Source organism: Mauremys mutica, chromosome 3 (assembly GCF_020497125.1).
Source record: "Mauremys mutica isolate MM-2020 ecotype Southern chromosome 3, ASM2049712v1, whole genome shotgun sequence".
NCBI lineage: Eukaryota > Metazoa > Chordata > Testudines > Geoemydidae > Mauremys > Mauremys mutica.
The window spans coordinates 161,246,784-161,263,377 of record NC_059074.1 but is presented as its reverse complement, the minus strand read 5'-3'; the positions used below and the strand labels follow the sequence as shown (position 1 = coordinate 161,263,377).

General features: G+C 39.6%; 1 protein-coding gene across 1 annotated transcript in view; it reads left to right on the top strand.

Annotated features, from left to right (window-relative positions):
* The window catches only part of IARS2 (isoleucyl-tRNA synthetase 2, mitochondrial), a 51,360-nt gene that overhangs the window by 26,291 nt on the left and 8,475 nt on the right, over window positions 1–16,594 (top strand). Inside the window, exons 13-16 of the mRNA XM_045009742.1 lie at window positions 927–1,029; window positions 1,748–1,841; window positions 12,733–12,841; window positions 15,991–16,093. Coding sequence (XP_044865677.1) covers window positions 927–1,029; window positions 1,748–1,841; window positions 12,733–12,841; window positions 15,991–16,093 — 409 coding nt within the window. The remainder of the gene's footprint in view (window positions 1–926; window positions 1,030–1,747; window positions 1,842–12,732; window positions 12,842–15,990; window positions 16,094–16,594) is intronic.

Here is a 16,594-nt window from a genome sequence, read left to right as displayed (position 1 = left end):
TGTTCTCCTGGCCCGTCAGGGTAAGCCGCTGGCGGGTTGGGACATTTTATTTGCTTGGAGCGCCTGCAGGCATGGAGCCTCTCAGCTCCCTGTGGCCGTGGTTCGCCGTTCCCAGCCAATGGGAGCTGCAGGAAGTGGCGCCACTCAGCTCCCATTGCCGCAGCTCCCATTGCCTGGGAACGCCAATTCCTGCAGCTCCCATTAGCTGGGAATGGCAAACTGCCGCCACAGGGAGCTGAGGGGCTCCATGCCTGCAAATGCTCCAGGTAAACAAAACTACAATGTATTAGATCAGGGATCGGCAACCTTTGGCACATGGCCTGCCAGGGTAAGCACCCTGGAGGGCCGGTTTGTTTACCTGCTGCATCTGCAGGTTCGGCCGATAGCAACTCCCACTGGCTGCGATCCGCCGCTCAAGGCCAATGTGGGCGGCGGGAAGTGGTGCGGGCTGAGGGGTGTTCTGGCCGCAAATTGAGATCAGCTAATTCAATAGGAAAAAAATCAAGACTACTGCAACAGCATAGTGGGAAGGAGTGAGGGAGGGAAGAGCTCAAATAGTCCTGATCTGATGCACTAACCACAATCTCAGTGAGTCTGCAGTTCATAATTCTTCAAGAATCTATAAGGTAGAATACAAGACATTGTTTAGTGCAATGGTTCTTCAGGCAACCTCATAAGAAAGAGAACCTCCTCACGTCCCAGTCCACCAATCCTTCACTGCATGTTTCTCAAAATATTGCATCATGTAGACCACTTGAAAAGGCTCTGCAGATTACTGGTGGTTCATGGACCAGGCTTGAAAACTTCTGCTTTAGTGGGTTTGGTTTGTATCTCAATATACATCATTACTTTGGGTCTCAGCTACTTTAAGGAATCTATAGTAGCTCCTTGATTGAACTATGCTAAAATGTTTCCTTCTTACACAGTGAAATCATTGAGAATGTTATTAAAATAGTGGAGCAGCATGGAAGTGATGCATGGTGGACTCTTCCTGTTGAACAGCTTCTACCAAGAAAGGTTGCAGCAAAGGTAACTTTCTGATTGTAAACGTAGGGGGGTGGAAATTGGTGGGGGGGGGCAGGGGGCGCAACCTAGATCTCTCGTAACACTAAGTGCAGTATAGCTAATGCTATTAATTTAATATCGAAGGCACTTGAGGACTACAATGTTTGGCAGCAATATTAAACCCTCAGATAGTTCTGTGATCCTTAAGATTTTTATATTTGCTATAAGGTATCAAATGAGAGCACATCCAGATTGTGTATTGTACTGTGCTATATCTCAGTGTTGTACATCAGATTGGTGCCAGAAATTTAGGATGCATTTCCACTGGGCGCACTCAGCAGGGAACTGAGGCCACAGTTGGGCTCAAAATGTTTCTGATGGCTAAAGCTAGTTTTTCTGATGTTTGTGTGTAGTACTTCTGTTTGTGTTGCTTTCACAGCCGAATTCTTCAGCCACTGTGTACATATAAAGTATGTGTCCAGTATGCAGTTCACGTTAGCTTCTGACTTTTTGTAGGGGGAGAGAGAGGGTCATTAGTCTTCTGAAAAGTAACTATCACATCTAATTTTGTAAATAACCTCTTGCAAAGTGTGCATGCTTCCTGACATCTTCTGCAAAACTGGTGGACCAAAACCAAATTCTGCTGTGGTTATTTCTACTTTGGGGACACTCACCTTCTTCCAGTTAAAGGTACAGGATGTTCTATACTCTTATTAACACAATTTAACTGTTACTTCATTAGGTTGGTAGCCATGATGTACTGGATTATGTACAGGGACAGGATGTCCTGGATATCTGGTTTGATAGTGGAACTTCCTGGGCTCATGTTTTGGAAGGTATGGAGTTTGGTATATGTTGAATATTCTTTTGAAATGCTCATTGGGCCAGATGCACTACTGTCATCCACAGAACTGCTGAAGTCAGCGGAGTTGAGTTGGTCAGTGGCAAATTTGGGATGATGTCATTGGTTGTAAAGCTTTTTAAGAACAGGATTTGATGTTTGCAAATTCATTTTCAATATTGTAAAAGTTCATGTTTTTCAATGAGTTATCCTTGATCATTCTGGCATGTAAAGTACCATACAAATTTTTAAAATAAAAACTAAAGATGCACAGATTTAAAATTGCCTGTTCCTGTTATGAAAGCAGTTCACTGCTAATGAGCAGACCTCAGTTCTATATAACTCTGAAAGACAAAGTCAGTACACATCAGCACAAACTTTAAAATGCGTTAATTCAAAATAAACTAAGACTAGAATTACCACTGAAAATGTTAATCATAATTACATACTTATAATAATGTACATCGATGCAGAAGTTGTCACTTCTGATCATTTTGTGTAGCAAGTACAATTTGCTGTGCTATGACTTTGTACTGCGTCTCCTAGTGCAAAGGTTTACTGTTGAGTAGACCAGTGGATCTCAAACTAGGGCCACCGCTTGTTCAGAGAGAGCCCCTGGCGGGCCGGGCTGGTTTGTTTACCTACTGTGTCCGCAGGTTTGGCCGATTGTGGCTCCCAATGGCCGCGGTTCGCTGCTCCAGGCCAATGGGGGCTGCGGGAAGGGTGGCCAGCACGTCCCTCGGCCCGCGCCGCTTCCCGCAGCCCTCATTGGCCTGGACCGGTGAACCGTGGCCAGTGGAAGCCGCGATCGGCCGAACCTGCGGATGCGGCAGATAAACAAACCGGCCCAGCCCGCCAGGGGCTTTCCCTGAACAAGCGGCGGCCTTAGTTTGAGAACAACTGGAGTAGACCAGTCATTGGGGCGTTTTTTAATAAGTTACTTTCTGACATTACAAAAGCTGCGATGTTTAGTGACTGAGATTCTATGATTGGAATATAAGACAATAAAGTTACAATTGAGTTGTACATGTAAGCAACCTCAAGAAAACAAAGGAGTGATATTTTTTCAAATTTTAGAAGTTCTTGATATAGCCAGAGGAGACTCCAAAGTCAGGTGCCATTTCTGGGTAAGAAGCTGGTGCAGTACATCAAGTCTTGAACTTTAAACCAGGAGTATACAATTGTATGATAGCAATCTTGTTGAATTGTAAAACATGTTGGCATTAGAGATTTTATTTCCTAGCAACGCAGTAAGGCAACGGTATCAGCAAACAGTGTATTTTCTAAAGGACACTTGTATACATTAAAGTTCATATTTTTAAACTAGTTGATTTGTAAAAAGTGACTGTACAAGAGCTATTTCTATTCCAAAACCCCTAAAGACAACCTTGAAGAATGACTATAAATTAAAGGCACAATTGTTACTGCGGTATGTTCTATAAAATTATCTACAGGATGCTTTGTTTTGCTTTTTTAATTTTCTTGCACTAATAGTCCTCATAGTAGCATAAGCTGGACCATAACATAATTTGATTCATGTTTATCAAAAGAAGTGGGAAGGCTATAGTGACCATGCATATATTGGAACATTACCCCAAATATGGTAGACACTGTGTGACATCCTTTTCTACTATCCCAGACAAAAAACTGTAAGGTTGAGTACATATTGGTAACTTAAGGGTGTATAACTTCCAGGGACATAGCAGTCAGTAAAAGTACCACAATTTAAAAGTCAGGAAGCTCGCTGTAAAGGTAGCTGAACTATCTTAACTCAGCATTCTAGAGAAGCAAGGCCCACGTTTGCTCTCTTGTGGGTGTAGTATAGAAATGTGCCCCACAGACTGTTGATTTAGTCTGTTTCATGCATTCATGTTGCTGATACTAAATGTGGTGCGCTGTTGCCTCACTATCATTTTGTCTCTTCACACAGGTGCTAAAATTTCATGATCTTAGATCTGAAGTTTGGGTAGTGTCCAAAATGGGCTGGGAACTTCCAAAACCAGAAGACAGGCTCTGACTTGAATATCTCAAAAGGTTGGAGGTGGGGACGAGAGTGGGATGGGGAGGAGCTAGCAGAGGATTTGGCAGAGCAGGGAGGAATTTTTCGGTTGAATAGGTAAATCTAGTAAATTAACATAAATTTTCTGCTTTTCGTTCTCAAGCTAAAGTCAACCATAAATGTTCAGAAGGACTTTCTAGTTGTAGCGAACATCACTTCTTAATGTCACTTAATCACACAGCTGTGTGTAAACCAACTTCAGTTTTGGTGACAAAATTCTCCTTTTTCTACTTACATCCCTCACTCCCTCTAGAGGGAGCAGTTTATGGTTTGAGCTATCTTTCTACATACAGTGTGGCTGGTGAATTAACTTTTTTTTTTTTTTAAAAAGCATAGATCTCCAGTGATTTTCTGACAGCCTGTTTCCATCTTGTTAAAATTGATGTGTTCTAGCACTCCTATTTAAAAATCTTAATAACCTTTGAAAAAATTCATCAGCTAATCTTTGGTTCTGTGCACTTTGTCATTGAAGTGAGTTCAGTAAATTGAGTACATTTCAGTTCTCTTTGTTTGAAAATCAACATTTCTCATGGTTACATTGGCATCAATAATGCCTTCTCTGGAGGAGGGCACGTGGTTTGCATCTCTTGACATGAAAGAAAAATTATTCTCTTTAACCTCTGAGGATAGGACAAGAAGCAATGGGCTTAAATTGCAGCAAGGGCAGTTAAGGTTGGGAATTTGGAAAAAATTCTTAACTGTCAGGGTGGTTAAGCACTGGAATAAATTGCCAAGGGAGATTGTGGAATCTTCGTCATTGCAGGTTAGACAAACACCTGTTCGGGATGATCTAGATAATACTTAGTTTTGCCTTGAGTGCAGGGGACTGGACTAGAAGACCTCTCAAGGTCCCTTAGGGTGACCAGACAGCAAATGTGAAAATTCAGGACAGGGGGTGGGGGGGTAATAGGAGCCTATATAAGAAAAAGACCCAAAAACCGGGACTGTCCCTATAAAATCGGGACATCTGGTCACCCTAAGGTCCCTTGCAGTCCTGTGCTTCTGTGCTTACTTTCAAATGGACATTCACCCACAGAAGGTTCCTCAGATTTCTGGTAGTACAAGAGCACTACCAATGCAGAGTGTTCCGATTTGAACTAGCTACAGTGCCTAGAGTCCTCACAGCTGGACAACTGGCTCCTGATGGGCAGATCCAGCAAGGAGGTCCAGTCAGCAACTCTGTTCCTACTCTATCTGCTGTATTCCTTGGGAATCTGCATCAACAAAGAAAAGTCCACTTGGACTCCCATAAAGACCATAAACTTTATAGGAGCAACCCTAGACTTGACTGCAGCAAGGGCCTGTTCCTTGTGGAAAGATTCCAAGCCATGACCAACTTGATAAGACAAGTTACCCTCAGACCTCAGGCCACAGTCAAGGTCTGTCTTCCCTGGCTGGGCTACCGTAGCCTCATTTACTTACATAACACCATTTTCCAGGCTGCACCTGCATTGCTTGCAGGCCTGGGTCCGGTCTGTTTACTCACCAGACAGACATGAAATGAATACAAGGTAACAGCTTCTCTTGTTTGCTGGATGAACCCAGAACAAGCTCATGGGAGAGTTCCTTTCCTTACACCCACACCTGATGTGACCATTATCATGGATGCATCCCTCCCTCGGGGAGGCCAGGAAACATACAAACTTACTAGAACAAAGAGCAGTCTGTCTATCACAATGCATTCCTTCTACTCATTAAATCCCAACGATCCTCCTGCTACCTCTGCAGAAAATATGCCACAACAGGGCTAGGGTCATCCTCACTGCATCCAAGTGGCAAAGACAGTTTTGGTTTCTGGATTTCCTATGAATGTCATCCCATCCATATCCATCTCTCTCCAAATCTGTTAACTTAGGAGAATGGCAGGATCAGATGTCCCAACCCAGGCCTTCTTCATCTCATGCCCTGGTATTTAGATGGGCGTCAGACCTAGAATGTTCGTGTTCAAAGGCCACTGTAACTATCCCCAATCACAGTAGAAGTCTCCACCAGAAAATCACCAGAATCAGCAGAAATTCCTGTTATTTAAGACTATCTCCTGTCCCTCAGGTCATCTGGACTTCCTGTTAGTTTGTTGCAAGTCCGCCATCCCCTGATGGAAGCCCATGATCTTCATTCACCCAGCTACTGTTTGTTGCCTGAAAAGTCTCATTAGGGCCTTTCCATCAGTAGCAGAACCCACACGGCAATAGGACCTCAACCTGGTACTCTTCTTCTCACCAGACCACCCTTTAAACTGATGGCCCCGCGTTCCATGTCACACCTTTCCATGGAGGTTGCCTTTTTGGTTGTCGTCATGTCAGATGGGTGAGCAAACTGGGAGCACTTAGGCTGACCCACGGTATACCATATTTCATAGAGGAAACGTCTCCCTTTACCTCTACCCAGAATTCATCCCCAGGGTAATTTCAGAGTTTTACATGAACGAACCTATTTACTTAGACGTATTCTTCCCAAAACATTATGCTTCCAGCAAAGAAAAGAGATTGCACTTCCTTGACATCAGATAGGCCCTGGCCTTTTATCTGCAAAAAAATGAACCCCATTAGGAAATAAGAGTCTGTTTGTTGCTATAATCGTGTAAACAAGCTTTATCTGCCCAGAGAGTCTCTAAGGGGATCTCTGGATGCATCATTCTCTGTTATCAGTTGGCACGTATTCCTCCCCCAGATGGGGTGAGGGCCCACTCTGCGAGAACACAGGCAACCTCAACACCATCTCTTTGAAAAATACCTATACTGGACTTCGTCAGGTAGCCACCAGAGCTCCATCCACACCTTCACGAAGCCTTATGTCCTAGTCCAGGTCTCTTCTACAAATGCAGCTCTGGGGACAGCTGTATTACAGACATTCATACCAACTGCATCCTCACAACTTCTTCCTGTTTGAATACTGCTTACCAATCACCCGTATGTGGAGAATACATACAGGAACCAGCACTTGAAGGCAAATGAAGGGTACTCACTTGTAAGTGGAAGTTCTTTGAGACGTGTGGTCCCTGTCTATATTCCACTACCCACTCTCCTTCCCCACTGCTTCAGATCTTACTTGATTCATGGTAAGAGGAATTGGAGAGAGGTCAGTCTGCACCACCTTTTATACCCTTGGTTCTGGAGCCCGAGGAGAGCAATAACATGGTTTGTGGACCAAGGCACACTACTGTTAGAAATCTCCAGTCTCAGGCATGTGGTGCACGTTTACCCACGTGTGGAATACAGATAGGGACTACATATCTCAAAGAATTTCCAGTTACAGGTGAGCAACCTCCATTTCTCTACTTACTGTCCATGGCGGGGGAGGAGATTTATTTTTCTTGGCTAGATAGTAGCTTAAATTAAAACAATATTTGACTTCTGAACCCCTCTAATTTAGGGTGTTGTAATTCAGCATCTCTGCCCAGTTCACTTCATTTTTTAGAAAAATTCTATCTTTGCCCCTAACCAACCAACTTTGAGGCTAACTTTTTTCTATGGATTTTATTGTGTGACTAGCATAAAGCTTATAATAAAGGAAACTCAGTTGCAACCTTGGTTATACAGTAGCATACCACCCCTCTATGAAGACACAAGAGAGTAGGTCAGTAATAGGTCATGTAAAAGTCATCTTGAAGCAAGAAGAAACTTTTAAATCTGCCTTTTAAAACAGTTAATCTCATGGGCCTAGTTCAGCAAGGTACTTAAGCATGTCCATAAATTTAAACTTATGAGTAAGTCACTGAAGTCAAAAGAAAAGAGCAGTTGTAATGCACACTAGTTATAATTGTTCTGTACATAAGGGAAGAAAACCAAGTTTAACAATTTAAAAATACACTACTTTTTTGTTGCATGTGTTATCATTTGAGGCTATAGACTTCTGCGCAGCTAAACATGTTGCCAAAAAAAAAAAAAAGAAGATAATATTGAATCAGTGGTTTTAGATGTAAAGGATGGTTTAATATATTGCAAGGAACATCTGTCTTTATGGACAAGGCCTTCAGCAGTGGAGAACTTAAACAACTTTATCTAGAATATTATAAAATATAATATAAATATTTACATTTATGTGGTTTCACTTTCAGAAACAGTAACTAATTTCCCATGTTTCTACACAAAGCAATTATACTGTGAAAGGTAATGCACAGAGATTCCCTTTTCCAAGATATTTCTTGAGCAACCTTTTTGTTTTTCAGAAATATCACAGCAGTGAGCGGTGCCTCCTGTAGCCAAATTCATGACGGCATACTGGCTTACAAAAGATAGTGTGCCATATATATGTAAAAGTACTGTTTATTATTTTTCCTGCAAAAGTTCAGCGACCTCAACAATTCTCACAAAGGTTCTCGCAGTTTGTATTGTCTTGCGATTACTGAAGGATATTCATGGCTAAAGCCCTAACGAAGGACAATAAATGCAGGTAAAATTCAAGACCACTGGAGGGTTTAATATGTGATAATGACCCAAATGTTTCATTCTATTGCTGTTAGCTCAGCTAATGGAAATGAACCACTGATGCTTCTGCAAGCACATAACAAAAAATGATACAACTGATTATCAAACAGTCAGAATTTCAGAGCAATAAGGAATCCCAGTTAAACAGCTGGTTTTGGCAGAGATGGTGGGTAGGTTTGGGGTTCATTCTTTACACAAGACTTTCCACTGCACTTCTAATACGATTGGATTAGCGGTTTCTGAGCAAAGAATGTTATTCCACCTGATATGCACATATTCAGATTTTAAATTCAACATGTATGTGATCTGTATGATGGTTCTTTGATGAAGTGAGATACATCAAGTTTTGAAAAAATAGGTCTTGCAGCCTTAGGTTTTTAAATGTGTTTAAAGAATTGTTCAGTGACTGGAGTCCCTAGCAAGCTGCACAGGGATACTAGCTTTTCAAAGGTGGCTCCCCCTACACTTCCAATCTTGGCCATTTGCATCAGAACCATGCGGAATTTATAAATTGTGCCACTTATAACCAATAAGTGCTATTTGCTCCCTTCTGGAATTGAGGGATGAGAAGGTGATCTTTTATTTACAGCAATAAAAGAATTCATTATTTCACCCTCAAGAGGCTGTCCTGGCCTCTGGTTTACTGGTTTGTCACTAAAAATAAAAATCCTCCACAACAGAAATAAGTACTCAACTGCTCACCACATTGATATACTGCATCTGATCCTCTGCAGTGTGCATGAGGGGGAAAAAAAAGATTAACACCTGTAGCAGACAGGTTAAGAGCAGTAGATTCCAAATCAGAGGATCCCTTGAGGGAAAGCACCTTACCAGTTGCCTCATTTCTATTTAAGGAGGCTGTTAGCTGAAACATCTCGGCTGACAACAACTGTAACACAGATTTCAGGGAAGAGAGGCAGTTTTTCCTAAAACCAGCTACTAAACTCTGTACTGGATAAATAATAAATATTGTTATTACAAATATATACAGGTTGGCATTCAATGATGGCTTTTGGGTAGGTGCTATGAATAAACTGAAATAAAAATAGTTGTAGTTCATTTATTTGTTGCTTATTGGGAAATGGCTTAAAGCCATTTTTTCTCTGTCTACAGGGTTTTGTTTAAGGCCTCTCCGCATATTTACTACAACCATTTGGGTGGGAACAATGAAGAGGGTGGCTTGTGCATTCTGTGCAAGTTAATTCATGCATGAATTGTAATGGAAATGGCTTTGCTTTGGTACAGTTTGTTCTATGCTGTGTATATCATGCTCATCACCATAGTATCCGAGTACCTTCCCGTAGTGCATTCAGTAACGTTAAGCATGTGTTTTCCTGACTGTTTAAATTTGTAAACTACCACATTAGAAGTGACAGATTTGTTTCAATTTACATCATAGACATTAGAGTAGGAAAAGATGTATTATCATGTTGTCCATCCCCACTGTTGTTGCGGAGCTACAAGGTACAACTGGGTGAGTGTTTTGCCCAATCTAGCTTTATTTGGCTTGAATAGACTTCACTGGGTTTATTGTTTTTGTTTGGTTTTCCCCCACCCCAGGGTCTCATAGCATAATATTTTCCCCCAGCTTCATCCATTTTAGTCCCTAGTCATACCCCTTTGAGTTCCCCTGACTAATTAGTCTCCAGTTTGGGAATTTCATCTTTCAGATGCTGAACTTGTAGTACTGTGTGTTTCTCAGACACATGTTTAGGAAGTCATTTAGTTAAGATATAAACATCTAGTTTGACTTAATCTTTCCTCACCATTTCATTCCTATAAATTCAAGACAGAGGAGAATAGCCAAAAAAATCTACATCTTGTAAAAATATGCCCAAATTTTTGTGATATCTTGGATGCAATTCCATCCATGTCAGATCAGAACTGTTGTCCTCTTGGTTTGGGATGTGATGCTCCTGCACATGCACTGGGGAACTACTTTGCATTTTTCTGCTGCTGCAGATCTCATTCAGTTTGTTAGCCGTCTGATCGTGAGGTCTCTTTTGGTATTCCTGACCAAGCATCTGCATCGGTCCTTGAATTAACAGTCCATTTTTATAAATCTAATGTGAGAACATTTTTCCAGGCATATATAAATCTCTATTAATGTCATAGCATTTGAAAAACAACTTGGCATCTCTGACATTTTAACTGTAGAATGGACGTATTTTTGTGTCAAAACTTAAACCATTTACATCCTAAGGTCCTGTTTCCCACAAAGAGCTATGCACAAATTTATGTTTGATCCAAATGAGTAGAGAAAATGGGGTATAGTGATACAGCTGCAAAGATAGCTAACCTACTTGCTCATTTTTAATTCTGAGAATTTTTGCCTCTGAAAATAGCATGACTCTTTGCACCTGTGTTCAGATTAAGTGAATAATTTATTTAAACTTGTTGAATTCAGTGGCACTACTTAAGCACATGCGTTTTTGTGGTAACATGGAAGAGGACCTGATGAACTCAATGGAAAAGGCTCTCATTAACCCCCAGTGCAAGAGAAGAATTTAACTTTCAGCACCATAATTCTTTCTCTATCTCCCTTGTTAATGTTTAACTGAATGAATGTGATTATTTTACAGCATGCCTATCTGTGCTTTTTAACTTTTTGTGCTGACCAGAATATTTAAAGTAAAAGTTGGCTAATTGTCGTTGGCATTAAAGTAGAATACATTTTAATCTAGAGGCTAAAGTCTATAAGATCAAAGATATAGAATCTTGAAATCCCCTATCAAAAGGGATCGTAAACTGTAATACACTCCCTAATGGACCTGTGCCCTATAGTTGATTAATTTTAAAAACAACTGAAAACTCTTCAGGACTGTCACATAATTTTGCACATAGCTAAGAAATGTACACTCTGTTCTAATTAAAGTTGACACAAAGTCACTACAACTTTGCTGTTTTTTCATTACAATTGAGATGAGAACTACCCAATAGATTTGAATAGATTATAAATTTAATTAATGTGTAATATAGGCTGATGGTACTGCTACTTCTACAGACACATAATATTCAAGAATTCATAAAAAATGCAAAGTATATTCACCAGGGCATGCTGTCCTTGCAGGCATATCATTATATCTACTTTCTACCAGACAACAAAGACCAACACTAATAGATTAATTGGGTGGATATTTGTAGACCGTTTGTTTAGGTTCTTCAGTCATCTAGATTAGAGTCCCCTTATTAAAAGAAAATTTCTTTTCTTTACTTGCCCTACATTGCAAGAATTGAAATTTTCTAGCAGTTGACTTGCCAGAGAAAAATACTCTGTATACAGTAAATCAGGAATAGATGCCAAAGTTATTGCTATTCTTGCTTTATAACTGCATCCATTTTATGGCCTGCTTACTCACTACAATTATTATTATGCTTATTTTGTCTTTACATGTATTTTGCAGTCTCTTGTTGCAAAGATTAATAATTTTATTGTGCTTTCTAACTAGATCTTTATGATTTACTTGAAGGAATAAATTAATGTGATAGAAAAACATAACCTCCACCCACACACCTTAGTTAGCAGTGGCTGAATGTCCTTGACCTTTGTAATGTTGAACTGTTTTTTATTACAGGATGGATCTGAATATCGAAACTTCCATTAAGCTAAACAAATAGATAAAGGCTGTAAACACCAGGGAGAAAGAGAGGAATAGTCTCAGGTGGTTCAAAGGGGAGGATAAAAGGAGCTATTGAATGAAACTGATTAAAGGAAGATTTTGGCTAAAAATCAGGAAAAATTTCCTACTGTGAGCCTATGGAATAACCACCAATTCCCACCTCCCTCCCTTTTGAGTAGCTGTGTAACTTCAGACTTTTGGGTTCCCACGACTTGTACTGTTGGCAGCACAGTTGCGTACCAAGCGATGAATCAGTTTGTTCATTGTTTATATTGAAACCTGCAGTTTTATCATTATTAATATTTGTAAAGTGCCTTGAGAGCCTGATATGAAATGTACCGAGTGCAACATAGGCAATATTATAATAGCCTGTATTTTCATAATTCAGTATTATTTTGTTAGAGGCCCATGTGGGGCTCTAAGCTAAGCTTGTTTGTTGCCTATAAATTCTCAGAGTTTAACGATTCTCAGCATTTAATGACCACCTGTTATTTTGTCTGTTAGCAGCTTGAGTAGTTGGGGATAATTAGCCTGATGATGTCTGTTTTCAACAATTCATTGTGTACTTTTTTTACAGTAGTAAATAAACTAGTTCTTGGTTCACAGAACAAAAACATAGTGTTCTATAACCGCTTACAGATATGTCTACTACAACACATGTTAATATTTCTTCTGATTACTTCATTTTGCCATGAACCTACTACAGGTATTTAGGAATCTAATATAAACTGACGTTTTAAAAAAAAAAAAAAAAATCAGTTGACATATTTTTGTTTTAAGGTGCAGATCAAAGGGCGGATTTATACTTGGAAGGAAAAGACCAATTGGGAGGCTGGTTTCAGTCCTCTCTCTTAACTAGTGTGGCAACAAGAAAAAAAGCACCTTATAAGTAAGTGCTTGGTCTGCAACATGGCCATTTATTGAGCTTTTATATAATGGGAGTATGGTAATTTGAATAGAGAATATGAAGAACCCTTTCCCCACAAAAACTAAAGAAAGCCTTTACTGGATCTTCAGGTGACATCCATACACTTTATTCTAAAGGTTTCCTCAAAGGTTTATATCACAGTACATTTATTTTCTGTTGAACTTGTTTTTCTCACTCTAACTTTAAATGGACGCTTTCCTTCATTATTCCAAAAGCTTACTGTGTTCATCTATCTCATTCACTCAGGTTATACCTCATTGTGTGTTCAGGTGTCACCAGTTATCCTTGGCATCACCCATTCTTGCCACGCCCTTTCGCTGCCGAGATCAGTGTCTTATCTTAATATGGGACATCTTATGGAAGCTCACACTGACTGTAAATTGAACAGCAGGGGATGGTGACTACGTAATGTGTCCCTGTGTTTTTGAACCTTGAACTTAACATGAGTGCAAAGCTGTTACCTAAGGGTAAAAATTAGGGCTGTCAAACGATTAAAAAAATTAATCATGATTAATTGCAGTTTTAATCACACTGTTAATAATAGAATAATGTTTATTATAAATTTTTTGGATGTTTTCTACATTTTCAAATATGTTGATTTCATTTACAATGCAGAATACAAAGTGTAGAATGCTCACTTTATGTTAATTTCTTATTACAAATATTTGGACTGTAAAAAAAGAAACAAAAGAAATAGGTTTTCTCAATTCACCTCATAAATATAGTAGTGCAATCTCTTTACTGTGAAAGTGCAACTTATAAATGTCAATTTTTTTTTAACATAACTGAACTCAAATAAAACAATGGAAAACTTCAGCACTACAAGTCCACTCAGTCCTACTTCTTGTTCAGCCAATCGCTAAGACAAACAAGTTTGTTTACATTTATAGGAGATAATGCTGTCTGCTTTTTATTTACAATATCATCTGAAAGTGAGAACAGGTGTTCGCATGGCACTGTTGTAGCTGGCGTTGCAAGGTATTTAAATGCCAGATATTCTAAACATTTGTGTGCCCCTTCATGCTTCGACCACCATTTCAGAGGACATGTGTTTGCGCTCGATGACGATCCAAAGCAGCATGGACCAACACCTGTTCATTTTCATCATCTGAGTCAGATGCCACCAGCAGAAGGTTGATTTTCTTTTATGGTGGTTCGGGTTCTATAGTTTCCACATCAGAGTGTTGCTGTTTTAAGACTTCTGAAAGCATGCTCCACACCTTGTCCCTCTCAGGTTTTGGACGGCACTTCAGACTCTTAAACCTTGGGTCGAGTGCTGTAGCTATCTTTAGAAATCTCACATTTGAATCTCCTGGGTGTTCTGTCAAATCTGCAGTGAAAGTGTTCTTAAATCGAACAACATGCTGCGTGATCATCCGAGACTGCCATAACATGAAATATATGGTAGAATGCAGGTAAAATCACAGAGCAGGAGACATACAGTTGTCCCCCAAGGAGTTCAGTCACAACTTTCATTAACGAATTATTTTTTAAATGAGCGCGTCATCTGCATGGAAGCATGTACTCTGGAATGGCTGAAGCATGAAGGGGCACACAAATGTTTAGAATATCTGGCATGTAAATACCTTGCAACCCTGGCAACAAAAGTGCTATGTGAACACCTGTTCTCTCTTTCAGATGACGTAAAGAAGAAGCAGGCAGCATTATCTCCTATAAATGTAAACAATCTGGTTTGTCTTAGCGATGGCTGAACAAGAAGTAGGACTGAGTGGACTTGTAGGTTGTAAGTTTTACATTGTTTTGTTTCTGATTGCAGTTATGTAACAAAAAAAATTCTACATTTTGTAAGTTACGCTTTCACAATAAAGAGATTACACTACAATACTCGTATGAGGTGAATTGAAAAATACTATGGTATTTTGTTTCTTTTTACAGTTCAAATGTTTGTAATAAAAAACAACAAAGTGAGCACTGTACACTTTCTGTTCTGTGTTGTAATTGAAAACAGTATGTTTGACAATGTAGAAAAACATCCAGAAATATTTGATAAATTTAAATTGGTATTCTGTTATTGTTTAACAGTGCGATTAAAACTGTGACTAATCACAATTTTTTTAATTGAGTTAATTTTATTTTGAGTTAATCATTTCAGTTAAGTGAGATTAATTGACAGCCCTAATAAAAATGGTCAAATAACCTAAGCTTTCATTTAAAACCATGATTTTAGCTCATCTGGTTGCAAAGAGAACAGTGAATAGAGGCAATAATTTGAGATATTGAATTGATTGCATTGGGAAATATTTAGTTTATTGAATTTGTTACTTTTTCAGTAAGGAAGTATACATAATACTACTTGGATTTTTATAAACAACTTAAATGAGCAAATGCGTATGCACTGAATGTAAATGTCTATTTTGGTCAAATGGAAAAATGAATGGTATAAAACATATATTGTGTGTGTGCGCATGTGTTCCTTTTTATTTATTTGTGTGTATATAGATATAGATATAAAATATGTATAGATATAATGTGGGAAAACTGCATTGACTTTAGTGAAACCCAGATTTTACCCTTAGTCTGTTAGAATTAGTCCAGTGGTGGGCAACCTGTGGCCCATGGGCCGCACGCGGCCCATCAGGGTCATCTGCTGGTGGGCCACCAGTTTGTTTACATTTGCACGGCCCCCGCAGCTCCTAGTGGCCACGGTTCGCCATTCCTGGCCAATGGGAACTGCAGGAAGCGGCGCGGGCTGCAGAGACGTGCTGGCCGCCACTTCCCGCAGCGCCCATTGGCTGGGAACGACAAACCGCGGCCAGTGGGAGCTGCGGGCGGCCGTGCAAATATAAACAAACTATCTGATGGCTCGCCAGCAGATTACCCTGATGGGCCACAGGTTGCGAACCACTGATTTAGTCTATTAAAACCAGTGGTTTTGTACAATTAGGAAGACTGGTGGAGATCTAGTGTTTCTGCTCTTCTATAGAAATAAATTTCAGTACTCCAACAGATTTCATTTTGGACTGAAGATTTCTTGGCTAGAGTTTACTTCTGGAAAGACAAGACTGCCACACTAAAAAGATACAAATCCGAAGGCTTAATTTATTTTTAAGTAATATTGACATGTTTGGGTTTGGTTTTCTTTTCCTTAGGACTCTAGTGGTTCATGGATTTACTCTTGGTGAAAAAGGAGAGAAGATGTCTAAATCTATTGGCAACGTGGTCGATCCTGACGTAGTAATCAATGGAGGCCAAGTAAGTCACGACACACTGTGTCATGGGATTTCTAGTTACATTTTTTCGTGACCAAGAACTGCAGTCATGGCAGAATATTGGAAAGCTGCTGTATAATAAAGTTGGATATATTGAACTCTGTTGAGCTGAAATTAAAACCTTGAATTGTTTCTCAGCTTTGAAGTGTTCAAGCTGCAATCAATTTAAGATTAATTCTATTGAATATGCCTATTCTTTGGTGATAGGGAATGGAGAGAGGCTGTAGCAATTCTATTGAAGGTATAGTTCAGTTGTAAGCTCTTGAGAGATGTTATTCTAAGGTGTTTTTTGTTTGTTTTTTAAAGAAGCTGAACTGGATGTGTGCTGCTGAGAGAGATCTTTGCAGTACAACAGTCATGGCTTCATTTGTATACTAATAGGCATGTAGTGTGAGGCCAGTGACTGGGCTTCTTGATGATCTGGAAACTTTTCATTTCATTCTACATTCAGAGAGGTTATACTGAAAGTAAATCCTCTGAAACA